Here is a 19,566-nt window from a genome sequence, read left to right as displayed (position 1 = left end):
TCATTGAATGCTATATTTCATTTTACCAAGCACTTATCGTGGAGCCTCGTGCAGGATGGTGCAGCAATGAAACAAGAGCAACGTGTGGAAATGACAGATCTACGTCATAACTATAAGCGGTGTCCATTCAGGCATATGCTGTATAGCCTTATAGGTTGCATTTCTAAAGTCCGCCTGTAAGCATCGGCGACTCCCTGGTTGAACGGCGAACGCTGAGAAAAAAGTGTGTTGGCTTCAGTGCTGGAGGCATTGCTGTAGTGGCGGGCCGACATACAGTCCATATTACTCTGCTCTTGCCGTACACATGGGGAACGACATGGTGCGGTAACGTTAAAAGTCACACTGATAGCTTGTCTGTGGTGCGAAGATGGCTTTATACTGTCGACGTGCATTGGCAGCTTTTCCCTCGATAAAGTCGAATTTTCGTGTGACTCAGTGCCAATGAGCACTGATCGAGGGAGAGTTTGGTTGGAGAGTGGCCATGTGATCAGGGTCCAGACTGTCCAGTGATACATGCGACAAAGATGAGTTGTAATGGGGCCTGGGAAGTATGGTGATCGCTGGAACCAGGCTATAATGCATTCTTCTGTGAAAGCACTGACTGAATGGTGTGGCTTGCAGTGATCGATCTTCTCCTCATTATACGAGCCGCATTCTATCATTAGAGGAGGGAAGGCAGTTGTTCCTTCTATGCTATGCCTTGTCCAGCCTGCTGCTAGAGATTACAAGATAGTCGAGTTGCCGATTCCCGTCTTCAGCTCAGGGACAATATCTTCCCCGATGCCACCCAGTACAAAAGCTTTCAAGTTTCCTAATGCTTGCAGTTCTCTTGTCCTCCATGACTCTGCTGACTCTCCCCCGATATGCGGCAGAAGCGTACATTGCGGGAAGGTCAACAAGCGCGGATCTACGTGCGGTTCATCGGGGTATACATCCAAGCCGACAGATGAAAGCTAAAAGTTGTGAGCAAAGACGACAAGACGATGGAAGAAGTGTTACATGATCGTCCTCCAATGCTCGTATCATCGCCTCTTGGTCCACTATTCGTCCTCGTGACGTATTGAGAAGCACACTCCCCCGTCGCAGGGTCCTGATCTCCTTCTCTCCAATCATACCAGCTGTGGATTGATTGAGAGGGACATGTAGGCTCAGTACGTCAGCCTGCTTGCAGAGTTCCTCCACGCTTGAGACATATTCGCACCAGTCTGGTACGGATTCTGCCTTCCTTCGCGAGAAATATATGATGCGCATCGGAAAGGCGTGCGCAAGGCGAGCGAATCTCAGACCAATGCGACCTAAGCCGAAGATCCCAAGCGTGCGCCCAGTAACGTCGTGAGTTTGCGCTGCATTACAGGGTGTCTTCCATGTACCAGAGCGAAGGGAGCGTTCGGCCATTGAGAATTGCCGCAGGCACGATATCATAAGGTATAAAGTGGTAGTAGCAGTAGCATCCTCGTTCGCTCTCGGAGTATTCGACACCAATATTCCTGGGGCAAATGCACATTAGCGATAGATGATTCTGACTGAGGGTAGACATTACCTCGTTCTTTGCAGGCTTGCACGTCGATTTCATCGTAACCACTGCCATTCTGAGCGATCCAGCGGACCTTGCTCGTATCGGCTAGAGCATGGATTAACGGTGCGTCAAATTTCCCTATGAGTTTAGAAGATGTGTTGCGCCTGTACAAGGCGACAGTCCCTTCATACGGCCCATCCGGCCCGAATGAGGCGAGGAAATGAGAACGAGATTCTGAAACTAGATGCTAAAGAGGAAAAGGGGTGATGACGCATAAAGCTAGAGGTGCATTGAAAGGGAAGCTAACTCACTATGACTTCGGCGATCCCATGAAACATCTCCTTGAACTCGTCTTGGACATACTCAATCTCACCTAAAACACATCAGAGTCCAAATGATCATCGGATAAACCAGACACTGACCACACAATAACACGCGAGGAAGCATTTCAGATTATACTGATTATCACAAGGCTTGTGGCAGAGGACAAGACTCAGGAAGCTGTTATCTTTCATTGATCTAACACGTGTTGAGGACATGGGACTAAAATAACTAATCGACATACCATGAGATCGCTCACATTCCACTCAAGCTTGAAGGCAAATAAATTACATATCACACTATCATTTTTAACGTCATTTCTGTCAGGAACGTTCCAACCTCGCTTGGTACAAGCAGAAGACCGCCCGTTACTGACACACCTACTAAAATCTACCTTCAACCATCTGTTGAAGCAACGTCAGACATATGCATCAAAGGTATGCAAACACCAGCATGAAACTCGCCATAGCAGCAATTTTTGACACGCCTCTGATTTTCTTGCATTCCTCTTGAACATTGTATCCGTGGCTGGTGTTAAGCGTTCCAGAATCGTAGTGGCGCTTCAAGTACCTAAGAAAAAAGATGATCAGGTGCTCAGATATCATCATCCGTGAGCGGTAGAGATAAGCCTAAGAACAAACCGGAGACAGACTTCCTCCTTGAAATCCTGGTATATCTTACGGTTACTCTTACGCTGATACAAGTCCTAATATCGAGAGTTGTTGGCTGTGAGAGAAGAAGAATAGATACCTCAAGTTTTCGCGCTTCCTCCTCGTATGGGTGACTCTGGTGTACGAGGAAGTGATCCGCAAGGACATAAAACGACATGCCGGAAAGATACATCTCGTAGAGACAAGCGGCCTTGTTCCCTCCATATCCAATAAAGCGTTCATCGCACCTAGAAAATATTATATTAGACAGAGCAAGACGGATTTTTGACTCGGATTTGGTTGGCACCATGGTGGCCCTTCCTTTCTGAAGATCACGTAAGGCTCGTATGCGGGGTGGTACTGCGTGACCTTGTAAACTTCACCAGGGGCGGCGGAATAGAATCGCGGATAATCGGTGCTATTATGGCCAGGAACCCAGGTGCGGTGGAACATATCGATCTTCTTCGCCTTGACCAGCGAGAGCAATGTCTAAAACGGTACCATTCAGTGACTTTCTAGAATATGTCGCTCATCATCTAGACCTGTTTATCGCGAGGAAAATATTTCTGGTCTAGACCATCTTGCTGTTTGATATATTCGAACGCAGGCACCACAAGAGCAGCATGTCCCTCCTTAAGAATTTGTCCAATCCTAGCATCTAGACTAGCCCTGATGGCAGAACGGAAGTCGGTGCAAATGGCAAAGTCCACGTCGAGCATCATGACAAATTCGGTACGAGCAAAGAGACGTGCAGCATTTCGCCAAGTATTCAATTGACGGTCGAAAGGCGTGAGAACGAGGTGTATGTCGACGTAGGTTGACATCGCGGGCGTTGATGCATACAGGTCATGCAAAGCATCCAGAAGGGCGTGTGTTGCACTAGGTTTGACATGGACAGTTGCAGAAATTGGACCTTTGACAAAAAAAATTGAGGAGAGACTGAAAACACAAACTATTGTAAGACAGGAGCAGACCTTGGTAGTATGTCACAAGCTCAGAAAAGACTTTGAATCGATTGAATGTGACCAGGGTGGTAATGGTAATATCGTTCTGTTCGAATGTCCCTGAAGCCCTGTAATAGTAGGGGACCACCTTGAGAGGGTGCATAGACTGCGAGAACGCCTTGGACAGAAAAAGATCTTCGCTCATTGGAATCCCGTCTGTTGTCCTGGCAGTTGTATGTTCGGATAACAACGAGGATGCAGGCCAAAGTAACATTTCCTGAGACGTTATGCCAGCGACCTTAACATCTTGATGAACTTGAACAGCGGCTATATCGTAGGAGGTTATGTACAACCTCGCAAATGTCCGTAGTGGAGACAGAATATGATTTGTTGTATAGAGGACCGCGGTCATAACATACAAAGAAGCTGAGAGACGGATGAACCTGAGGCCGCGACTGAAGTCTGACATGTGCCAAGCAGTGGAATATAGGTGTTACTAGTCTTCGGAATTCGCGAATCCCTTACGTGCAGATTGTGCAAATATTGCAATGAGCTAGTGATGTCGATGGCGGTGATGTACTAAAAGTGTTTGTAGACCTATTTTAGCTTACTGAGTTCAAATCTGGCCTCAGTTTGGCCCAAAAAATTACCTATGAAAATTGTCAAGTTTGCCTGTCCACAGGGTTTTCCTGATCCCGGGGTCCATTCCAAATTTCCAATCGACCTTGCCTCGCAAGGTAATTTAATGCTTCTTTGACCTCGCTGAGGCTGAATGATGTGGCTTGCAGTGATCAATCTTCTCCCCCATTATACGAACCACATTCTATCATCAGATGAGGGAAGGTAGTTGTTACTTCTATGCTACGCCTTGTCCAGCCTGATGCTAGCGATTACAAGATAGTCGAGTTGCCGATTTCCGTCTTCAGTTCAGGGACAACATCTTCCCCAACGCGACCCAGTACAAAGGCTCTCAGGTTTCCCAATGCTTGCAGTTCTCTTGTCCTATCTGACTCTGCTGAGTCTCCCCCGACATGCGGCATAAGCGCACATCGTGGGAAGGTCAATAAGCGTGGATCTACGTGCGGTTCATCAGGGTATACATCCAAGCCGACAGATGAAAGCTGGAAGTTGTGAGCAAATACGACAAGACGGTAGAAGAAGTGTTACATGACCGTCCTCCAGTGCTCGTATCATTGCCTCTTGATCCACTATTCGTCCTCGCGACGTATTGAGAAGCACACTTCCCCGTCGCAGGGTTCTGATCTCCTTCTCTCCAATCATACCAGCTGTGGATTGGTTGAGAGGGACATGTAGGCTCAATACGTCAGCCTGCTTGCAGAGCTCCTCCACGCTCGAGACATATTCGCACCAGTCTGGTACGGATTCTGCCTTCCTTCGTGAGAAGTATATGATGCGCATCGGAAAGGCGTGCGCAAGGCGAGCGAATCTCAGACCAATGCGACCTAAGCCGAAGATCCCAAGCGTGCGCCCAGTAACGTCGTGAGTTTGCGCTGGATTAAAGAGTGTCCTCCATGTACCAGAGCGAAGGGAGCGTTCGGCCATCGAGAAATGTCGTAGGCACGATAGCATAAGGTATAAAGTGGCAGTGGCAGTGGCATCCTCGTTCGCTCCTGGAGTATTCGACACCATTATTCCTGGGAAAACACACGTTAGTAACACTTGGTTCTAGTCGAAAGTGAACATTACCTCGTTCTTTGCAGGCTTGCACGTCGATTTCATCGTAACCACTGCTACTCTGAGCGATCCAGCGGACCATGCTCGTATCGGCTAGAGCGTGGATTAATGGCGCGTCAAATTTCCCTATACCTTCAGAAGACTCGTTGAGCCTGTACAAGGCGACAGACCCTTCATATGGTCCACCGGGCCCGAATGAGGAGAGGAAATGAGAACGAGATTCTGAAACCAGACGCTAAAGAGGAAAAGGGACGATGACGCATAAAGCTAGAGGTGCATTGAAAGGGAAGCTAACTCACTATGACTTCGGCGATGCCATCAAACATCTCCTTCAACTCATCCTGGACACACTCAATCTCGCCTGAAACACGTGAGTCAGAGTCTGAATGATCATCGGATGAACCTAGACACCAACCACACAATAACACGCGGGGGAGCATTTCAGGTTATGCTGCTTATCGCAAGCCTTGTGGCGGAGGACAAAACTCAGGAAGCTGTTATCTTTCGTTAATCCAACACGTGCTGAGGATATGAGACTAAAATAACCAATGGACATACCACGAGGTCGCTCATATTTCGCTCGCATAATTAAAAGCTTGAAGGTAAACAAATTTGGGCAAAATCGTCACAGGCACATCAGACTATCACTTTAACGTTATTTCTGTCAGTAACAATTCAACCTCGTTTGGTACAAGTAGAAGACCGCCCGTTACTGACACTCCATCATCTGTCGAAGCAGCGTCAGACACATAGATTGAAGGTATGCAAACACCAGGATGAAACTTGCCAGAGCAGCACGTAAGGCTCGTATGCGGGGTGGTATTGCGTGACGTTGTAAACTTCACCAGGGGCGGCGGAAGGGAATCGCGGATAATCGGTTCCGTTACGACTAGGAACCTAAGTGCGGTGAAACATATCGATCTTCTTCGCCTTGACCGGCGAAAGCAACATCTGAAAACGATACATTCAGTGACTTCCTCGGATATGTCGCTCAAAGTCCACGTCAAGCATCATGATGAATTCGGTACGAGTAAAGAGACGTGCAGCATTTCGCCAAGTATTCAATTGACGGTCGAAGGGTGTGATAACGAGGTGTATGTTGATATCGCGTGTGTTGACGCATACAGGTCATGCAAATCATCCAGAAGGGTGTATGTTGCACTAGGTTTGACATGCGCGGTTGCAGAAATCGGACCTTTGACAAACAAGTTGAGAAAAGATTGAACACACAAACAATCTCAAGACTGTAGAAGACCTTGGTAAGAACGAGGATGCAGGCCAAAGTGATACGTTTTGCCCGTGACCTTGGCATCTTGATGGACTTGGATAGCGGCTGTATCGTAGGCCAAGCTCGCAAATGAGACAATATGATCTGTTGACCGTAATCGCAAAATACAAAGAAGCTGCCAGACGGATAAACTTGAAGTCACGATCGAAATCTGACATGTGGCAAGCAGTGGAATATAAGTGTTGCTAGTCTCTGAGTCCCTTATGTGCAGATTGCGCAATATTGCAAGGAGAGTCTATGGCAAGTCTGGCCTGGGTCCTGCAGCTTACCCAAGCGAGCACGGCCAGAAGTGGCGAACATTACCTTCGTCCACGCCTAAATCGTTAATCAAACAATGACAGATGCCATCAGTCTCGACTTGCTTCAGGTCACTTACTTCCTTGTTACTCAAACCTCCGTGAGCGTCGGCCTCCTTCCTCTAAACCTTCGCAGACGATTGAGGAGCAACCGTCGATGAAAGATCCTCCTGCAAACCTGACGATTCTCAGAGATGTTGGCCAGAAGCGTCGTTTGGCTGAAGGTGCGAACGGTGAACCTTCCACCTCTGGACCACATGAAACCAGGACAACGCAGCCACCTCCAGAACGGTTCAAGAAGGAGAAAGGTAGCATCTTTATATCAAAGAAGAACAAGGTAATATTTCTTTAGGTTTCGGTGATCAGTACTCATAGTCATTATTCTATCAGTCTGGGGAACCATAGGCGATCGCTTGGATATCGCCATTCAATTGTACAGGTAATTCATCTTCAGGCCTTACGAGGATAATGTCAGAATGCCACGTTGCTCATCCAGCCCGAGGTTGGACTAGCAATGTGATGAATACATTGTACAATAGAGAATATAGCACACCCATCCTTTCATCCTTTCATCGTGGACACAGTTGCAGATAACGACACTGCAATCAGCTCGGTAAACAAAGACTACGAGCATCGTACGAATGGCCAGGTCTTGCGAAGGCACAAGAGACATTACGCAAAACTGCTCAGCACCCAGTGGAGGTGAAATCGAGTTGGAGTAAAAAAAACCCGGTGTCAATAATGCATGCAAGCGATTGGGCGCGGCCTGTCTTAGCGTTCAGTAAAATTTTGGACAAATAGGTGGAAGACGAGCCTGCTGAGACTCGGAGAATGTCCGCCGACGGGCTCTCCTCGCCTCTTTGGCTCTGATGGAAGCGCTCTTGATGTGTCCCAGTCCTTCATCGTCGCTATCGGACTCACTATCGACGTCTAACCCTTCTTCACGAAGACAAGGGTCCCCGACCGACATAGCTGCCACAATCAAGATCACATAGGGTAGACAGCCATGTTGTTGACTCCCAACAAGCATTCGAGAGAAGCGTGGGGAAAGCGGGAACAAGCTCGTTGCCTTCCCTAGAGGCGTCACTTGGCCCCCGATCGTTGACATAGACACCCCCGCTTGCGATACAAGAGGTGTACCACTAAGTGCACCAAGACGAGTGAGGACCGTCTCAGCCATTTTCAACACCTGTCTATCTGGAGGGGTTGGGAAAGGGAAGTTGACAACGGCGTCGATGTTCATGCTTTTCATCTGCAAAACGACACCCTCGATCGGCGTACGCAGGATTTCAGGCTGTGAAGATGACTCGAAATAATGCTCGTAGAGAGCGGAGGGATAGAGCCTGTCGCAATGTCCTGGACCTGTACGACCCGCGCGACCAGCTCGTTGGGCGGCGGAAGCCTTTGAGATCCAACTGACCTGAAAAGACTGGATACCGCTCGCTATATCAACTCGTCGACCAAAGTTCTCTTGCGATGAGCACGAGGAAGGTTGTCTGTACTTGCTGTGCCGAATGGCGTGTTTGTAGTCACAATAGTACCAATCTAAATTTTTTTAAATGAGCCTCTACGATACGATAGATCGTGTTGGAACTTACAGCAAAATGTTTTTGATACTCTTCCCATCGTCGTCGTCTTTGCGGTAGAAGCGTTTGGGGTCAAGTTGATTGTGCAGGTGAAGAGCCTCAATTTCACGATGCAATCGAGGGAGATCAGCTTCAGCGGGTGCTGGAAGGTCAAACCAGCTTGATTTTGGAGGGGGTGCAGGAGTAATGGTTCCAGAGGTAGCTGCTTCTCGTACAGTAGCAGGGGCGTCAGCGAAATATGCAGGGGGAAGCTCCCGGGATCCAATGGCGGCAATGGTCTGTAGCGAAACTCAGCAAAATAATGAAGCATATAACATGCATTACCTTTCCAATTCGTCGCCACCCAATCTGATAATGTCTTCTCCGTCACCAAACCCATGTTCCCGAGTGCCCTTTTCAATTTAGCCGACTGTCGAGCGTTTTTGATTTTGCATTGTCTAAAAGAGACCGCAAGTAAGTGATTTCTTCATCGTACGAGTCCGAATCCGAATCCAAGTCGCTATCGGAGGATGAATTTGAGCTAGAGTCAGACGAATGACGCCATGTCTTTCGTTGTTATCACGTTTCCTTGAACCGCTGCAGACAGGATTGACATAGCAGAGTAGGGGAGCTCAAAGTTGAGCGCTTCATGTACCAAGGTCCAAACACCACGGAAGACATTTTGATTATGATGATGTCGTACCTTGGTAGAGATCTTGGCAACTAGAAAGATCTCCAGCAAGGTCCGACATCATGATCATAATCAAACTTGGCGATGGGAATCTCTCCTGCGCAGCTGCCGGACTCATATCTGGTCTGTGGGAAGTTTCCTTATGCAGTACCTCCTATTGAACCACAGCCAGATATACTAATCTCTCACTTACCCTTTGACAACCATGTCATCTGAAACTCCTTTCCAAATCGACGTCCCCGACGAGAAATTGACCACCCTCCGTGCCAAACTGGAACTCGCTAGTTTCCCGAATGAACTGGAGGATGCCGGGTGGAAGTATGGTGCACCCCTGGCGGATATGAAGCGGCTCACAGAGAGGTGGAAAAACGGGTACGACTGGCGCAAATATGAAAAAGAAATCAATGAGCAGCTGCCAATGTTTACCCGCGATATTGACGTGGATGGTTTCGGAGCGCTGAATATTCATTACGTTCACAAGAAGAGCGAAACTGTCGACGCTATTCCCCTATTGTTTTGCCACGGATGTAGGTCAATTCGCATGCTCGCAGACCAACATATTTTGACCTTAACTAGGGCCTGGAAGCTTCTTGGAAGTCGGGAAGATTTTGCCCCTCCTGACTGCATCGGCCCCTGGACATCCTAGCTTTCATGTTGTGGCACTTAGTTTGCCCGGTTTTGGCTTTTCGGAGGCTCCCCACAAACAAGGCTTTGCTATTGATCAATATGCTGAGGTGACTACTATTCATTACAAATTTCAATCTCTCTACATATCGACTGTGTACCCAGGTAGCTCACAAACTCATGGTCGCCCTCGGGTACAACGAGTATGGTACGTTACTGAGTTACCGCTGTTGTCCCTCAAATGGATCAACGAATTTGTTCACTTCTCTTACAGTTACCCAGGGAGGTGACTGGGGTGGCTTTGTGAGTCATATTTTACAAGTAGACACGACTTATCGTTGAGATATACTCAGATTACTAGGAGAATGGCTTCTGTGTATGGTGGGAGGCATCACAAGGCATGGCACACCAACTTTCCAATGTATGTCACTTTCTCGCTCCGCACACATCTTAACTCATTCTTGTCTATGTAGTGCCAAAACGCCGAGCTGGAGATCGCCCCTGTCTTTCTTGTCTTTCTTGCTAACCCCATGGTCTATAGAGGAAAAAGCGGGCATCGAACGTACCTCGTGGTTCCATAACAAAGGACGAGGCTACTTCAGCCAACAGAGCACCCAGCCGCAGACACTCGGTTACGGTCTCACTGATAGCCCTGTTGGCCTGCTTGCTTGGATCTACGAGAAACTGGTCCTTTGGACCGACAATTACAATTGGTCTGATGATGAAGGTAACAGCAATATTGCTTTTCTGGATATCGCTCAACTGTTTCAAATAGTGCTGACATGGATCTCGTTGTACTGGTTCTCCCGCGACGGACCCGCTGCCTCCCTTCGCATTTACTTTGAATTGCGTGGTGATTGCGAGGATATAGGCCAAAATCCTACTATTCCTATGGGAGCATCATTTTTCCCGAAGGAAATCATAGTTTTACCCGCGGCGTGCGTTTCTATCAATCAACTTTGCTGAAACTAATATGAGTTTGTAGGTGGCTGCGCAAGTCGAACAACGTTGTTTTCGAGTCCCATCATAAGACAGGAGGCCATTTTGCTGCCACTGAACACCCGGAAGTGCTTGTTCAGGATATGCAGAAGATGTTTGCGAAGGGGGGCCCTGCGTTCGCAATTGTCCCCGGAAGAACTGGATATGCTTGAACGACCAGCTTTCCTCGCGTTTGCGATGAATATTGAGTGGAAGTGTACAAATATCAAATGTAATTCAAAATTTCGGTATCATACTCATTGCTGTATATTACTTACTAGGGTTCGGCGTTGCCGAATTTAACCTTGCTTGTCTGCACTCTTACTAAGCAGGTGGAGCTTCGTAAGTCACTGCGTTTGCGTTTTTCTGCTCGATTCAGATTGTCGTCTCCCGTAGCAGCTATGATTTGCTTCATGGTTAAGTTGTCAAGCGCAGAATTGAGCTTTTGCGACATAGTAGATGGTACTGGATTGTGAATGTAGAAACAAAGCCGTATACAGTTTATTGATATTTATTATTGTTTATTATTGGCAGAAAATCCCACACACATTGTCGCATGCCATATGACCTTGCAAGGAAGGTGAAATCGTATTATTACATTGTTTTATAACGTTATATCTAGAAAAGAGCGCAGCTGGGAATATCTGAGTCTCGCCGGTTTACTGATGGCTCGTTTTCCTGATCCCGGGGCAGAACATTTCCAAATTGCCAATTGACCCTTGCAAGGTTGATGATGCTTCATTAATATTGAGGCTGAATAATATTGAAGCAGTGACCGGATCGATCAATCTTCTATACAAACCACATTCTATCATCAGATAAGATTGTTACTTCTATGCTACGCCTTGTCCAGCCTGCTGCTGGCAATTACAAGGTAGTCGAATTGCCGATTCCCGTCTTCAGTTCAGGGACAATATCTTTCCCAACGCCACCCAGTACAAAAGCTTTCAAGTTTCCCAATGCTTGCAGTTCTCTTGCCCTGTTTGACTCTGCTGATTCTCCCCCAACATGCGGCAGAAGCACACATCGTGGGAAGGTCAATAAGCGCGGATCTACGTGCGGTTCATCAGGGTATACATCCAAACCGACTGATGAAAGCTGGAAATCGTGAGCAAAGACGACAAGACGATAGAAGAAATGTTACATGACCGTCTTCCAGTGCTCGTATCATCGCCTCTTGGTCCACTATTCGTCCTCGTGACGTATTGATAAGCACACTCCCCTGTCGCAGGGTTCTGATCTCCTTCTCTCCAATCATACCAGCTGTGGATTGGTTGAGAGAGACATGTATACTCAGTACGTCAGCTTGCTTGCAGAGCTCCTCCACGCTCGAGACATATTCGCACCAGTCTGGAACGGATTCTGCCTTCCTTCGTGAGAAGTATATGATGCGCATCGGAAAGGCGTGCGCAAGGCGAGCGAATCTCAGACCAATGCGACCTAAGCCGAAGATCCCAAGCGTGCGCCCAGTCACGTCGTGAGTTTGCGCTGGATTAAAGAGTGTCCTCCATGTACCAGAGCGAAGGGAGCGTTCGGCCATCGAGAAATGTCGTAGGCACGATAGCATAAGGTATAAAGTGGCAGTGGCAGTGGCATCCTCATTCGCTCCTGGAGTATTCGACACCATTATTCCTGGGAAAACACACGTTAGTAACACTTGGTTCTAATCGGAAGCGGACATTACCTCGTTCTTTGCAGGCTTGGACGTCGATTGCATCGTAACCACTGCTACTCTGAGCGATCCAGCGGACCTTGCTCGTATCGGCTAGAGCGTGGATTAATGGCGCGTCAAATTTTCCTATAACTTTAGAAGATTCGGTGAGCCTGTACAAGGCGACAGTCCCTTCATATGGCCCACCGGGCCCGAATGATGAGAGGAAATGAGAACGAGATTCTGAAACCAGATGCTAAAGAGGAAAAGGGATGATGACGCATAAAGCTAGAGGTGCATTGAAAGGGAAGCTAACTCACTATGACTTCGGCGATCCCATGAAACATCTCCTTCAACTCATCCTGGACACACTCAATCTCGCCTGAAACACGTGAGTCAGAGTCTGAATGATCATCGGATGAACCTAGACACCAACCACACAATAACACGCGGGGGAGCATTTCAGGTTATGCTGCTTATCGCAAGCCTTGTGGCGGAGGACGATACTCGGAAGCTGTTATCTTTCGTTAATTCAACACGTGCTGAGGATATGAGACTAAAATAACCAATGGACATGCCACGAGGTCGCTCATATTCCACTCGCATAATTAAAAGCTTGAAGGTAAACAAATTTGGGCAAAATCGTCACAGGCACATCAGACTATCACTTTAACGTTATTTCTGTCAGTAACAATTCAACCTCGTTTGGTACAAGTAGAAGACCGCCCGTTACTGACACTCCATCATCTGTCGAAGCAGCGTCAGACACATAGATTGAAGGTATGCAAACACCAGGATGAAACTTGCCAGAGCAGCACGTAAGGCTCGTATGCGGGGTGGTATTGCGTGACGTTGTAAACTTCACCAGGGGCGGCGGAAGGGAATCGCGGATAATCGGTTCCGTTACGACTAGGAACCTAAGTGCGGTGAAACATATCGATCTTCTTCGCCTTGACCGGCGAAAGCAACATCTGAAAACGATACATTCAGTGACTTCCTCGGATATGTCGCTCAAAGTCCACGTCAAGCATCATGATGAATTCGGTACGAGTAAAGAGACGTGCAGCATTTCGCCAAGTATTCAATTGACGGTCGAAGGGTGTGAGAACGAGGTGTATGTTGATATCGCGTGTGTTGACGCATACAGGTCATGCAAATCATCCAGAAGGGTGTATGTTGCACTAGGTTTGACATGCGCGGTTGCAGAAATCAGACCTTTGACAAACAATTTGAGAAAAGATTGAACACACAAACGATCTCAAGACTGTAGAAGACCTTGGTAAGTTGTATGTTCGGAACGAGGATGCAGGCCAAAGTAATATTTCTTGATACGTTTTGCCAGTGACCTTGGCCTCTTGATGGACTTGGATAGCGGCTGTATCGTAGGCCAAGCTCGCAAATGTCTGTAGTGGAGACAATACGATCTGTTGCATAGAGGACCGCGATCATCGCAACATACAAAGAAGCTGCCAGACGGATAAACCTGAGGTCACGATCGAAATCTGACATGCGGCAAGCAGTGGAATATAAGTGTTGTTAGTCTCTGAGTCCCTTACGTGCAGATTGCAAGGAGAGGCCTGGGTCCTGCAGCTTACCCAAGCGAGCACGGCCAGAAGTGGCGTGTTCAAGTTTATACAACGTTACCTTCGTCCACGCCAATCAAACAATGACAGATACACCAGTCTCGACCTGCTTCAGGTCACTTACTTCCTTGTTACTCAAAACTCCGTGAGCTATGTTAGAATTGCCTTGTTAACGTTACAGCTCATGTGCTCCGTCGTGCCCTGCGATGATAGCGCAACTATCGAGGTCCTCCCTGGTGATGCCTCCATCTGGATTCCAGACGTTGAAGAACGATCTCGTTCTCCTTTTCTATTCACGGAGAATAATCTCGGCGTACCTGAGAAAGAACTTCATCGGTCATACCTCTTCGCCGTGCCTGTCTTCTCTGCTGCCCGTAAGGCCTCCGGACTTCATACACTCGAAAATCCATCCAACCACATCATGTCTTCGGCGATTCAGGACTTGATCGATTCTTCTGCTGTCCTCATTTTGATGAATCCGGCTCACCAAACTGCGCTTAATGCTAGAAAGCAACTTATTGTGCGGAACCTCATCGATGTGGGGGAGGAACTCAAGTTCACAGCCGCCCTACTTTCGAGTAGGCACTGTTGCAAACAGGGCGAGCTGTGGTATCACAGGAGATGGCTCCTCAGACGCATATACCCAGTCCCAAGCTTTCCTCAAGGCTTGATTACTGACATGATTCCTGATTCACTGAATTTCTACCTTCCCCCGAATGACCTTCCTGCGGAAATTCATCTTGTCAGTAGAGCTTGCGAGCTCTATCCCCGCAACTATTTTGGCTGGATCCATCGCACTATATGCATTCTATCTGCCCTCGTACCTGGAGTGCATTCTACCACCTCAGACGTGTTCACTGAAATCTTTCAGAAAGAGATCAGCAGCGTCATGCAGTGGATTGAGTCTCACGTCTCCGACTACAGTGCTGTCCATCACCTTAAAACCCTAGCGCGTCTCACTGAAGACGCGGAAAGCCCATTCCTGCCAAAGAGTCTACTTCTCGTGTTCGGACATGCTCTCACGCTCGTACGTGCATTTCCGGAGCATGAAACGCTTTGGCAGTATCTCCGCGTGTTCTGGGACGAGGGGGATGTCGCTACAGCGTTCGTCGCGTCATTTGTAATCCCCCTACAATGTGCTAGTATGACGGAGCAGGAGAGCGGGTCTCCTAGTGGCGTGCAACATGCCTGCCGCTTCCTTGAGTGGAGGAATCAGAGGTTGAAGTGACACAATTCCTTGTATTGTGCAGCGTGTACTGTATATGCTGCCGATATCAGCTCATGGGATCGGGCGCTGTTGTCGCTTCGGGCCCCAGCTCAAATCAATCGCGGTTGTCTCGAAGATCATGCGGTCATCAATTCATTCACACCAGTTGTATTCACCATTAACCAATACGTCACCGCCACAAACTGATACTCTTCAGAATATGTTCATTCCATTGCAACAAGGTTGTCTTATAATCTTCTTCACTTCATGTAACAGACTGGTGTTACTGGCCTAATATATGCATGGCCAGTCGATATGTATAGTATGACACTGTTGGTGACACTTCAGGCTCCGGAGACTCACCGTGCGCAGTTCTGCGCTAGTCTCCGGTATCTGACCCAATATAGGGTCAAGCAGATTCGGCGCAGCTAGGGCTAGACTTAACCTGACTCAAGCGCGTTCGAATTAGTCGACCGACATCTGGTTAATTCATGTCTGTAAGTACCATGTTAATAGTATATAACAACTGACCTCACGTATGCATATGACAGCAAACAGGGTTGAGCTGTGCACAATAGCACATTCATGATTGGCAGTGAGAGATAACGAGAGATCATTTTACTTCTCTTGATCCATGTAATCGGCGGAAGTCGGCGACACGCACGTTTGAAAGTGCGCGACGAGATTGATACCTTGTAATGCGATATCGAGTGCGACTTTCTCAACTACCCACGTTGTTGCCCACATTGGAAATGAGCGTAGCTGGTCAGACGAACAAGATCAATCAGATCAAAGGGACCTCGGGGGATGCTTTCACTGTCGGACATGCAATAAACAGTTGTTCGAGCAGGCTAGTTCCAAGGACATCTACAGCCATGGACCGGGGAAATACGGTGGAGGTCCTGGATTGTTTTGCTCGGAGTCAACTTTACGGATCTCTACGGCTGTTTTGATTTCTGTCGAACACATCGAGAGCGCGTCTACATAAATAACACGGTGAGTGATCAATCGAATCGACCTGAATTGCCCTTGCACCATACTTCATTCATTATGCTCTTCCTGAGCTTTCTTCTATTGTTACCTCTAGCACATGCAGCATCCATTATCCCGCCATCCTACTCCTATTTAGAAAGTCTTGTTCGCATACGCTGGGCCCTGAAACCAACTTAATAATTGCTAATACTGTAGAGATACGACACTAGGTTCGTCACAGGTCACAGCCCTTAACGAATCGAATCTATTTGGTGTGACTGTCACATGAATTTTTGGTGGGACGAAGCTAATTTGTGACATATGGGAAAAAAAACATAGGTTATGCGCTAATGGGACCAGAAATCATCATACATCGAATTTGCGATGCGTCTACGCTTTCCACGCCCGTAATCAACCTTCGGAACACTATTCGAGCCACTCTCCACATCTTTGGCAGTAATGTCACCCACATCATAGACTTCGGAGTGGTTTGAACACAGAAGTCCGCCATCTGCATCGATACGGCAGTCAGAGTTGCTTGAATCACGAAGCAGCATGTCAGATGGTTGCAAACGGCGTTGCGAGCGGCGAAGCACTACGATCCGCAGGCGAATCTATTTGGGTAAGGTCACAGGTCACCTGGACATTCGAACCTGTAAGACTAAGCGTGACATCGTCACGGGCTGCACGTGACGAACCTAGTGTCGTATCTCTACAGTATAGTCATAGCTCCAGATGCTTGTCACAGAGCGAGTCTGGCATCTACTTTGCTTTATACTGCCGTGTTATATACTGCTTCAGTCTCTCGGTTCGCAATAAAACCTGTCTGAGACCCCCGAGCATGAATGCATGAAGCTGGGGGCCTCCGCTTGCCTTATCACTCAGTGTGAGAACTCATCAGCGTAAAATTGAGGAAGAATGGTTAAACGTCACGTGATGCGTGTCGCTTGAGATCAAGTTGTAAAATTTTGTGGTCTTTTCTTCAAACGCACTCAAGTCAAATTGCAGACCAGGCTTATCGATCACGCTGGTCTGCGCCAAAGTAGGGCGGACACAAACGCTTGCACATCTTAGTGCTTTTGCTTTTTTCTCCCACTTTCTCTAAGAGTTAAAGCAGGCCGGTGGTTCATACAAACATCTCTTCATAATACCGTCCGTTAGCAGTATATGTATCTAACTGGATAATAACATTAATGGCTGCGGAACTGCTGTGCTCACTGATTTTCATGTAATCTAAGATGCCATCGGTGGATTACTTTGCCAGACTTTCGAGTACGATCAAGACAATTTTCCATCAACAGTTGGTTGAACACTCCAACGACACACTCAGGTTATTTGTAGCATTCCAGCAATTTCCTCGCATAACCAGGCCGGCGCCAGACCTCAACGTTCATCGCATCATCCACTGTCAGGATAGTGAACATCGTCTCGAGTCTCGACATCCTCAATCCCAATTGCATCAAGGATAGAATGGACCTTTTTGCCGTGAACAAGTGTCGCTTCGTCTCGGAACATCTAGAATATGCTGTATTTGAATGTGGCTAACAGGTTGGGTGTGCACGAGACTGCAACAACATGATCAAACAAGCAAACTTACTTCTACTTCCATAGGCACCAATGCAATTAAAGGAGAAGCGATAACTACAGATTTGTCGCCGCGGAAGTGGCAAAGAGTACCAAAGAAAAGGCTTGGAGCAAACTGAGCACGTGTAGATCTGGTCGACAACGTACATTGTACCAACGCATTGCAGCAGACGGTACGTCATTCATCATGCAAATTCACTGTATTCCGCAAACAAAACATTCATCAAGATACTAATAGTACATTCGTTCCGCCAATCTGAGTCATTCGCCATCTTTCAACATCTGCTTTGGTACGAGAGCGGTGCGCACAACTTCAAGATATTCAAGCAATGGTGATGTGAACGACGAAGGACTTTCCGTCGGCCGCCTCCTGGACGTACTTCACATTCACCTTGGTTCCCTTTGCGCTGGTCTTCTGGATCTCAGACAGTTGCTCCCACAGCAACTTGTTCTGAGCGGTGCCGTCCGTGTAGTACTCGGGGTGGATCTTCATTCCCGTGTCTTCAGGTGTGAGGTCAGTGCTGATGTCGCACCACCTCTTGTAGTTGTGGATGCCTAGCACCACGAACAACTCCTCCCCGGTAGAGCTTTTGAGGCGGAGTCCACCAGACGTACCACTGCCACCCATGGTGAGTGTCTGGATCGAGTCTGTGTCGGACCACCTCCCGCCATTGGCGTAGTGCCAGACGGTTTTCTCGGCGAGCGTGAAATTGGAGTTGTTGTTGGTGGCGTCGATGACTCTGACTACGATTGTGTAAGACATGTTGTTTCTGTGGGGTCATGTCAGACAACGATGTCACGATGATATGCAAGGCTGATATCTAACCTGATTGTGAAGAGGACGGGATCTGGAGAAAACAGTGTACATTGCAGGCTCTTTATACGACGAGCACTCGTTGCCGTTAGCCCTGACCCTGGACAGTCAGGGCGAGTCCCCCAGCTGTTGGTCCAACGTGGGCCAGGTGTGATGACGAGTGCTGTGGCCTCATGATCATGAGGGCATGTTGGCTTGCTTCCATTCATGCGTGCCGGTATGTCATTCCATCTCCGAGATGTAACAGCAGGAATCACCGCATAACTGACGATTGCCTTGGAAGGTTAGGTTTGAACGCTAAGAGAGACCCGGGCGAGCTGGCCACTCTTTCGGTACACGAAATAATGGTGAAGATACGGCAATTTGCTGAGCTTCCTTTATTCAACATTCGCCTGCCAAGCAGAATTTCAAAAAAAAAATGCTAGCGGTGAGTCGAAGCCACTGTCTGCATGTAAATAATCTGACTATGCTACCGAACTACTGAGCACCCCTTGAACAAGAAAATATGATATTGGGGATAACTCTCCGCCCCGACGAGACTCGTGTCTGAATTTATTGACTGAACCTTGACTTTGCTCCTTCTGTTCTTCGATTTGCGCTGACTGGGGATTCAGGCTGGGGCGAACAATTGTGCCTGGCAGAAATCGCTGGCACTTCTGCCCCTAGGCCCCGGAGTGGCCATTCCCCGGACGTTCTCGCTCTCGTAAATAACGAAAGTATACAAGCACGAGTTCAGTCCATGCAACGCCGAATGGAGTCGTGAGTCATCGGGGACAATTAGAGAAAAGAAAAGACGATCAAGTTGCGCCTTTACTACAACGATGGCCAGACTGGGAGGAAATACGAACGCTCATTTCCAAAAAAATCACGGATCTTGGCGTTATTGAATCCATTAGGGGAGCAAAACGCTCAATGCCCAATGCCTATTCATGACCGAGACTTTCTTATGTAATTCAAATGGACATGATAGACCTGTGTTATCATGCTTCCATCATTATGTTCCCATCACATATATTGCTTGATATCCGCACTTCTCAATGCATGGGTTTTAAGTTCATTTGTTTTTGGACTTAATCAACAAGCTGTATCCAGACGTAATCAACCGCACATAAACGTCGACGAGTCCATCACGGAATATACAGCATGTAACGGAAGAACGATATCTTCGGGCGCTTACCTCGAACCTA

At 47.7% G+C, this 19,566-nt stretch overlaps 9 protein-coding genes across 9 annotated transcripts; 3 read left to right on the top strand and 6 right to left on the bottom strand.

Annotated features, from left to right (window-relative positions):
* Positions 1 to 722: 722 nt before the first annotated feature.
* On the bottom strand, positions 723 to 1,963 carry F5147DRAFT_773097 (D-isomer specific 2-hydroxyacid dehydrogenase; the record flags this gene model as incomplete). The annotated part of the gene is made up of 5 exons (XM_041441417.1): positions 723 to 953; positions 1,000 to 1,487; positions 1,541 to 1,763; positions 1,828 to 1,889; positions 1,939 to 1,963. 5 exons carry the CDS (start codon positions 1,961 to 1,963, stop codon positions 723 to 725), a joined length of 1,029 nt encoding a protein of 342 aa, XP_041293364.1.
* Positions 1,964 to 2,127: 164 nt separating this feature from the next.
* F5147DRAFT_798336 (glycosyltransferase family 49 protein) lies at positions 2,128 to 3,636 on the bottom strand (the record flags this gene model as incomplete). Its single annotated transcript, XM_041443220.1, has 5 exons — positions 2,128 to 2,531; positions 2,588 to 2,735; positions 2,795 to 2,976; positions 3,030 to 3,400; positions 3,462 to 3,636. The coding sequence occupies 5 exons, from the start codon at positions 3,634 to 3,636 to the stop codon at positions 2,442 to 2,444; spliced, it is 966 nt and encodes a 321-aa protein (XP_041293363.1). The 3' UTR covers positions 2,128 to 2,441.
* A 582-nt stretch (positions 3,637 to 4,218) lies between these two features.
* F5147DRAFT_153644 (D-isomer specific 2-hydroxyacid dehydrogenase) lies at positions 4,219 to 5,633 on the bottom strand. Its single transcript, XM_041428310.1, has 5 exons — positions 5,542 to 5,633; positions 5,426 to 5,487; positions 5,139 to 5,361; positions 4,599 to 5,086; positions 4,219 to 4,552 (listed from the first exon to the last, which is right to left on the bottom strand). Exons 1-5 carry the CDS (start codon positions 5,564 to 5,566, stop codon positions 4,322 to 4,324), a joined length of 1,029 nt encoding a protein of 342 aa, XP_041293362.1. The 5' UTR covers positions 5,567 to 5,633; the 3' UTR covers positions 4,219 to 4,321.
* Positions 5,634 to 6,748: 1,115 nt separating this feature from the next.
* On the top strand, positions 6,749 to 7,115 carry F5147DRAFT_773094 (uncharacterized protein; the record flags this gene model as incomplete). Its single annotated transcript, XM_041441416.1, has 3 exons — positions 6,749 to 6,811; positions 6,847 to 7,047; positions 7,101 to 7,115. 3 exons carry the CDS (start codon positions 6,749 to 6,751, stop codon positions 7,113 to 7,115), a joined length of 279 nt encoding a protein of 92 aa, XP_041293361.1.
* Positions 7,116 to 7,361: 246 nt separating this feature from the next.
* On the bottom strand, positions 7,362 to 9,100 carry F5147DRAFT_153609 (P-loop containing nucleoside triphosphate hydrolase protein). The gene is made up of 2 exons (XM_041428309.1): positions 8,309 to 9,100; positions 7,362 to 8,255 (listed from the first exon to the last, which is right to left on the bottom strand). The coding sequence occupies exons 1-2, from the start codon at positions 8,673 to 8,675 to the stop codon at positions 7,489 to 7,491; spliced, it is 1,134 nt and encodes a 377-aa protein (XP_041293360.1). The 5' UTR covers positions 8,676 to 9,100; the 3' UTR covers positions 7,362 to 7,488.
* Positions 8,777 to 10,806, top strand: F5147DRAFT_692565 (Alpha/Beta hydrolase protein). The gene is made up of 9 exons (XM_041437197.1): positions 8,777 to 9,089; positions 9,139 to 9,493; positions 9,543 to 9,700; positions 9,756 to 9,798; positions 9,865 to 9,893; positions 9,944 to 10,011; positions 10,064 to 10,317; positions 10,366 to 10,528; positions 10,576 to 10,806. Exons 2-9 carry the CDS (start codon positions 9,172 to 9,174, stop codon positions 10,739 to 10,741), a joined length of 1,203 nt encoding a protein of 400 aa, XP_041293359.1. The 5' UTR covers positions 8,777 to 9,089; positions 9,139 to 9,171; the 3' UTR covers positions 10,742 to 10,806.
* A 523-nt stretch (positions 10,807 to 11,329) lies between these two features.
* Positions 11,330 to 12,900, bottom strand: F5147DRAFT_153554 (D-isomer specific 2-hydroxyacid dehydrogenase). The gene is made up of 5 exons (XM_041428308.1): positions 12,656 to 12,900; positions 12,540 to 12,601; positions 12,253 to 12,475; positions 11,713 to 12,200; positions 11,330 to 11,666 (listed from the first exon to the last, which is right to left on the bottom strand). The coding sequence occupies exons 1-5, from the start codon at positions 12,678 to 12,680 to the stop codon at positions 11,436 to 11,438; spliced, it is 1,029 nt and encodes a 342-aa protein (XP_041293358.1). The 5' UTR covers positions 12,681 to 12,900; the 3' UTR covers positions 11,330 to 11,435.
* A 923-nt stretch (positions 12,901 to 13,823) lies between these two features.
* F5147DRAFT_153539 (uncharacterized protein) lies at positions 13,824 to 15,342 on the top strand. The gene is made up of 2 exons (XM_041428307.1): positions 13,824 to 13,947; positions 14,016 to 15,342. The coding sequence occupies exons 1-2, from the start codon at positions 13,886 to 13,888 to the stop codon at positions 15,028 to 15,030; spliced, it is 1,077 nt and encodes a 358-aa protein (XP_041293357.1). The 5' UTR covers positions 13,824 to 13,885; the 3' UTR covers positions 15,031 to 15,342.
* A 2,434-nt stretch (positions 15,343 to 17,776) lies between these two features.
* Positions 17,777 to 18,598, bottom strand: F5147DRAFT_153529 (lectin). Its single transcript, XM_041428306.1, has one exon. The coding sequence runs from the start codon at positions 18,326 to 18,328 to the stop codon at positions 17,888 to 17,890; it is 441 nt and encodes a 146-aa protein (XP_041293356.1). The 5' UTR covers positions 18,329 to 18,598; the 3' UTR covers positions 17,777 to 17,887.
* Positions 18,599 to 19,566: the final 968 nt, after the last annotated feature.

The sequence above is a fragment of the Suillus discolor genome (assembly GCF_016758755.1).
Source record: "Suillus discolor strain FC423 chromosome Unknown F5147scaffold_24, whole genome shotgun sequence".
NCBI classification, from domain to species: domain Eukaryota; kingdom Fungi; phylum Basidiomycota; class Agaricomycetes; order Boletales; family Suillaceae; genus Suillus; species Suillus discolor.
The sequence above is the reverse complement of the archived record's forward strand: the minus strand, read 5'-3'. Positions and strand labels throughout refer to the sequence as shown.

Excerpts from the sequence above, each read along its gene's own strand:
- F5147DRAFT_153644 (XM_041428310.1), bottom strand. The coding sequence starts at position 5,566 with ATGCTCCCCCGCGTGTTATTGTGTG. Across the intron at positions 5,362-5,425 it reads ATGGCATCGCCGAAGTCATA|CGTCTGGTTTCAGAATCTCG; the intron begins GTGAGTTAGCTT and ends TTTCCTCTTTAG. Across the intron at positions 4,553-4,598 it reads GAGCACTGGAGGACGGTCAT|CTTTCATCTGTCGGCTTGGA; the intron begins GTAACACTTCTT and ends CACAACTTCCAG.
- F5147DRAFT_153609 (XM_041428309.1), bottom strand. The coding sequence starts at position 8,675 with ATGGGTTTGGTGACGGAGAAGACATTATCAGATTGGGTGGCGACGAAT. Across the intron at positions 8,256-8,308 it reads AGTATCAAAAACATTTTGCT|ATTGGTACTATTGTGACTAC; the intron begins GTAAGTTCCAAC and ends AAAAAAATTTAG.
- F5147DRAFT_692565 (XM_041437197.1), top strand. The coding sequence starts at position 9,172 with ATGTCATCTGAAACTCCTTTCCAAATCGACGTCCCCGACGAGAAATTG. Across the intron at positions 9,799-9,864 it reads CCTCGGGTACAACGAGTATG|TTACCCAGGGAGGTGACTGG; the intron begins GTACGTTACTGA and ends CTTCTCTTACAG. Across the intron at positions 10,012-10,063 it reads TGGCACACCAACTTTCCAAT|TGCCAAAACGCCGAGCTGGA; the intron begins GTATGTCACTTT and ends TTGTCTATGTAG.
- F5147DRAFT_153554 (XM_041428308.1), bottom strand. The coding sequence starts at position 12,680 with ATGCTCCCCCGCGTGTTATTGTGTG. Across the intron at positions 12,476-12,539 it reads ATGGGATCGCCGAAGTCATA|CATCTGGTTTCAGAATCTCG; the intron begins GTGAGTTAGCTT and ends TTTCCTCTTTAG. Across the intron at positions 12,201-12,252 it reads CCAAGCCTGCAAAGAACGAG|GAATAATGGTGTCGAATACT; the intron begins GTAATGTCCGCT and ends GTGTTTTCCCAG.
- F5147DRAFT_153539 (XM_041428307.1), top strand. The coding sequence starts at position 13,886 with ATGACAGATACACCAGTCTCGACCTGCTTCAGGTCACTTACTTCCTTG. Across the intron at positions 13,948-14,015 it reads TCCTTGTTACTCAAAACTCC|CGCAACTATCGAGGTCCTCC; the intron begins GTGAGCTATGTT and ends CTGCGATGATAG.
- F5147DRAFT_153529 (XM_041428306.1), bottom strand. The coding sequence starts at position 18,328 with ATGTCTTACACAATCGTAGTCAGAGTCATCGACGCCACCAACAACAAC.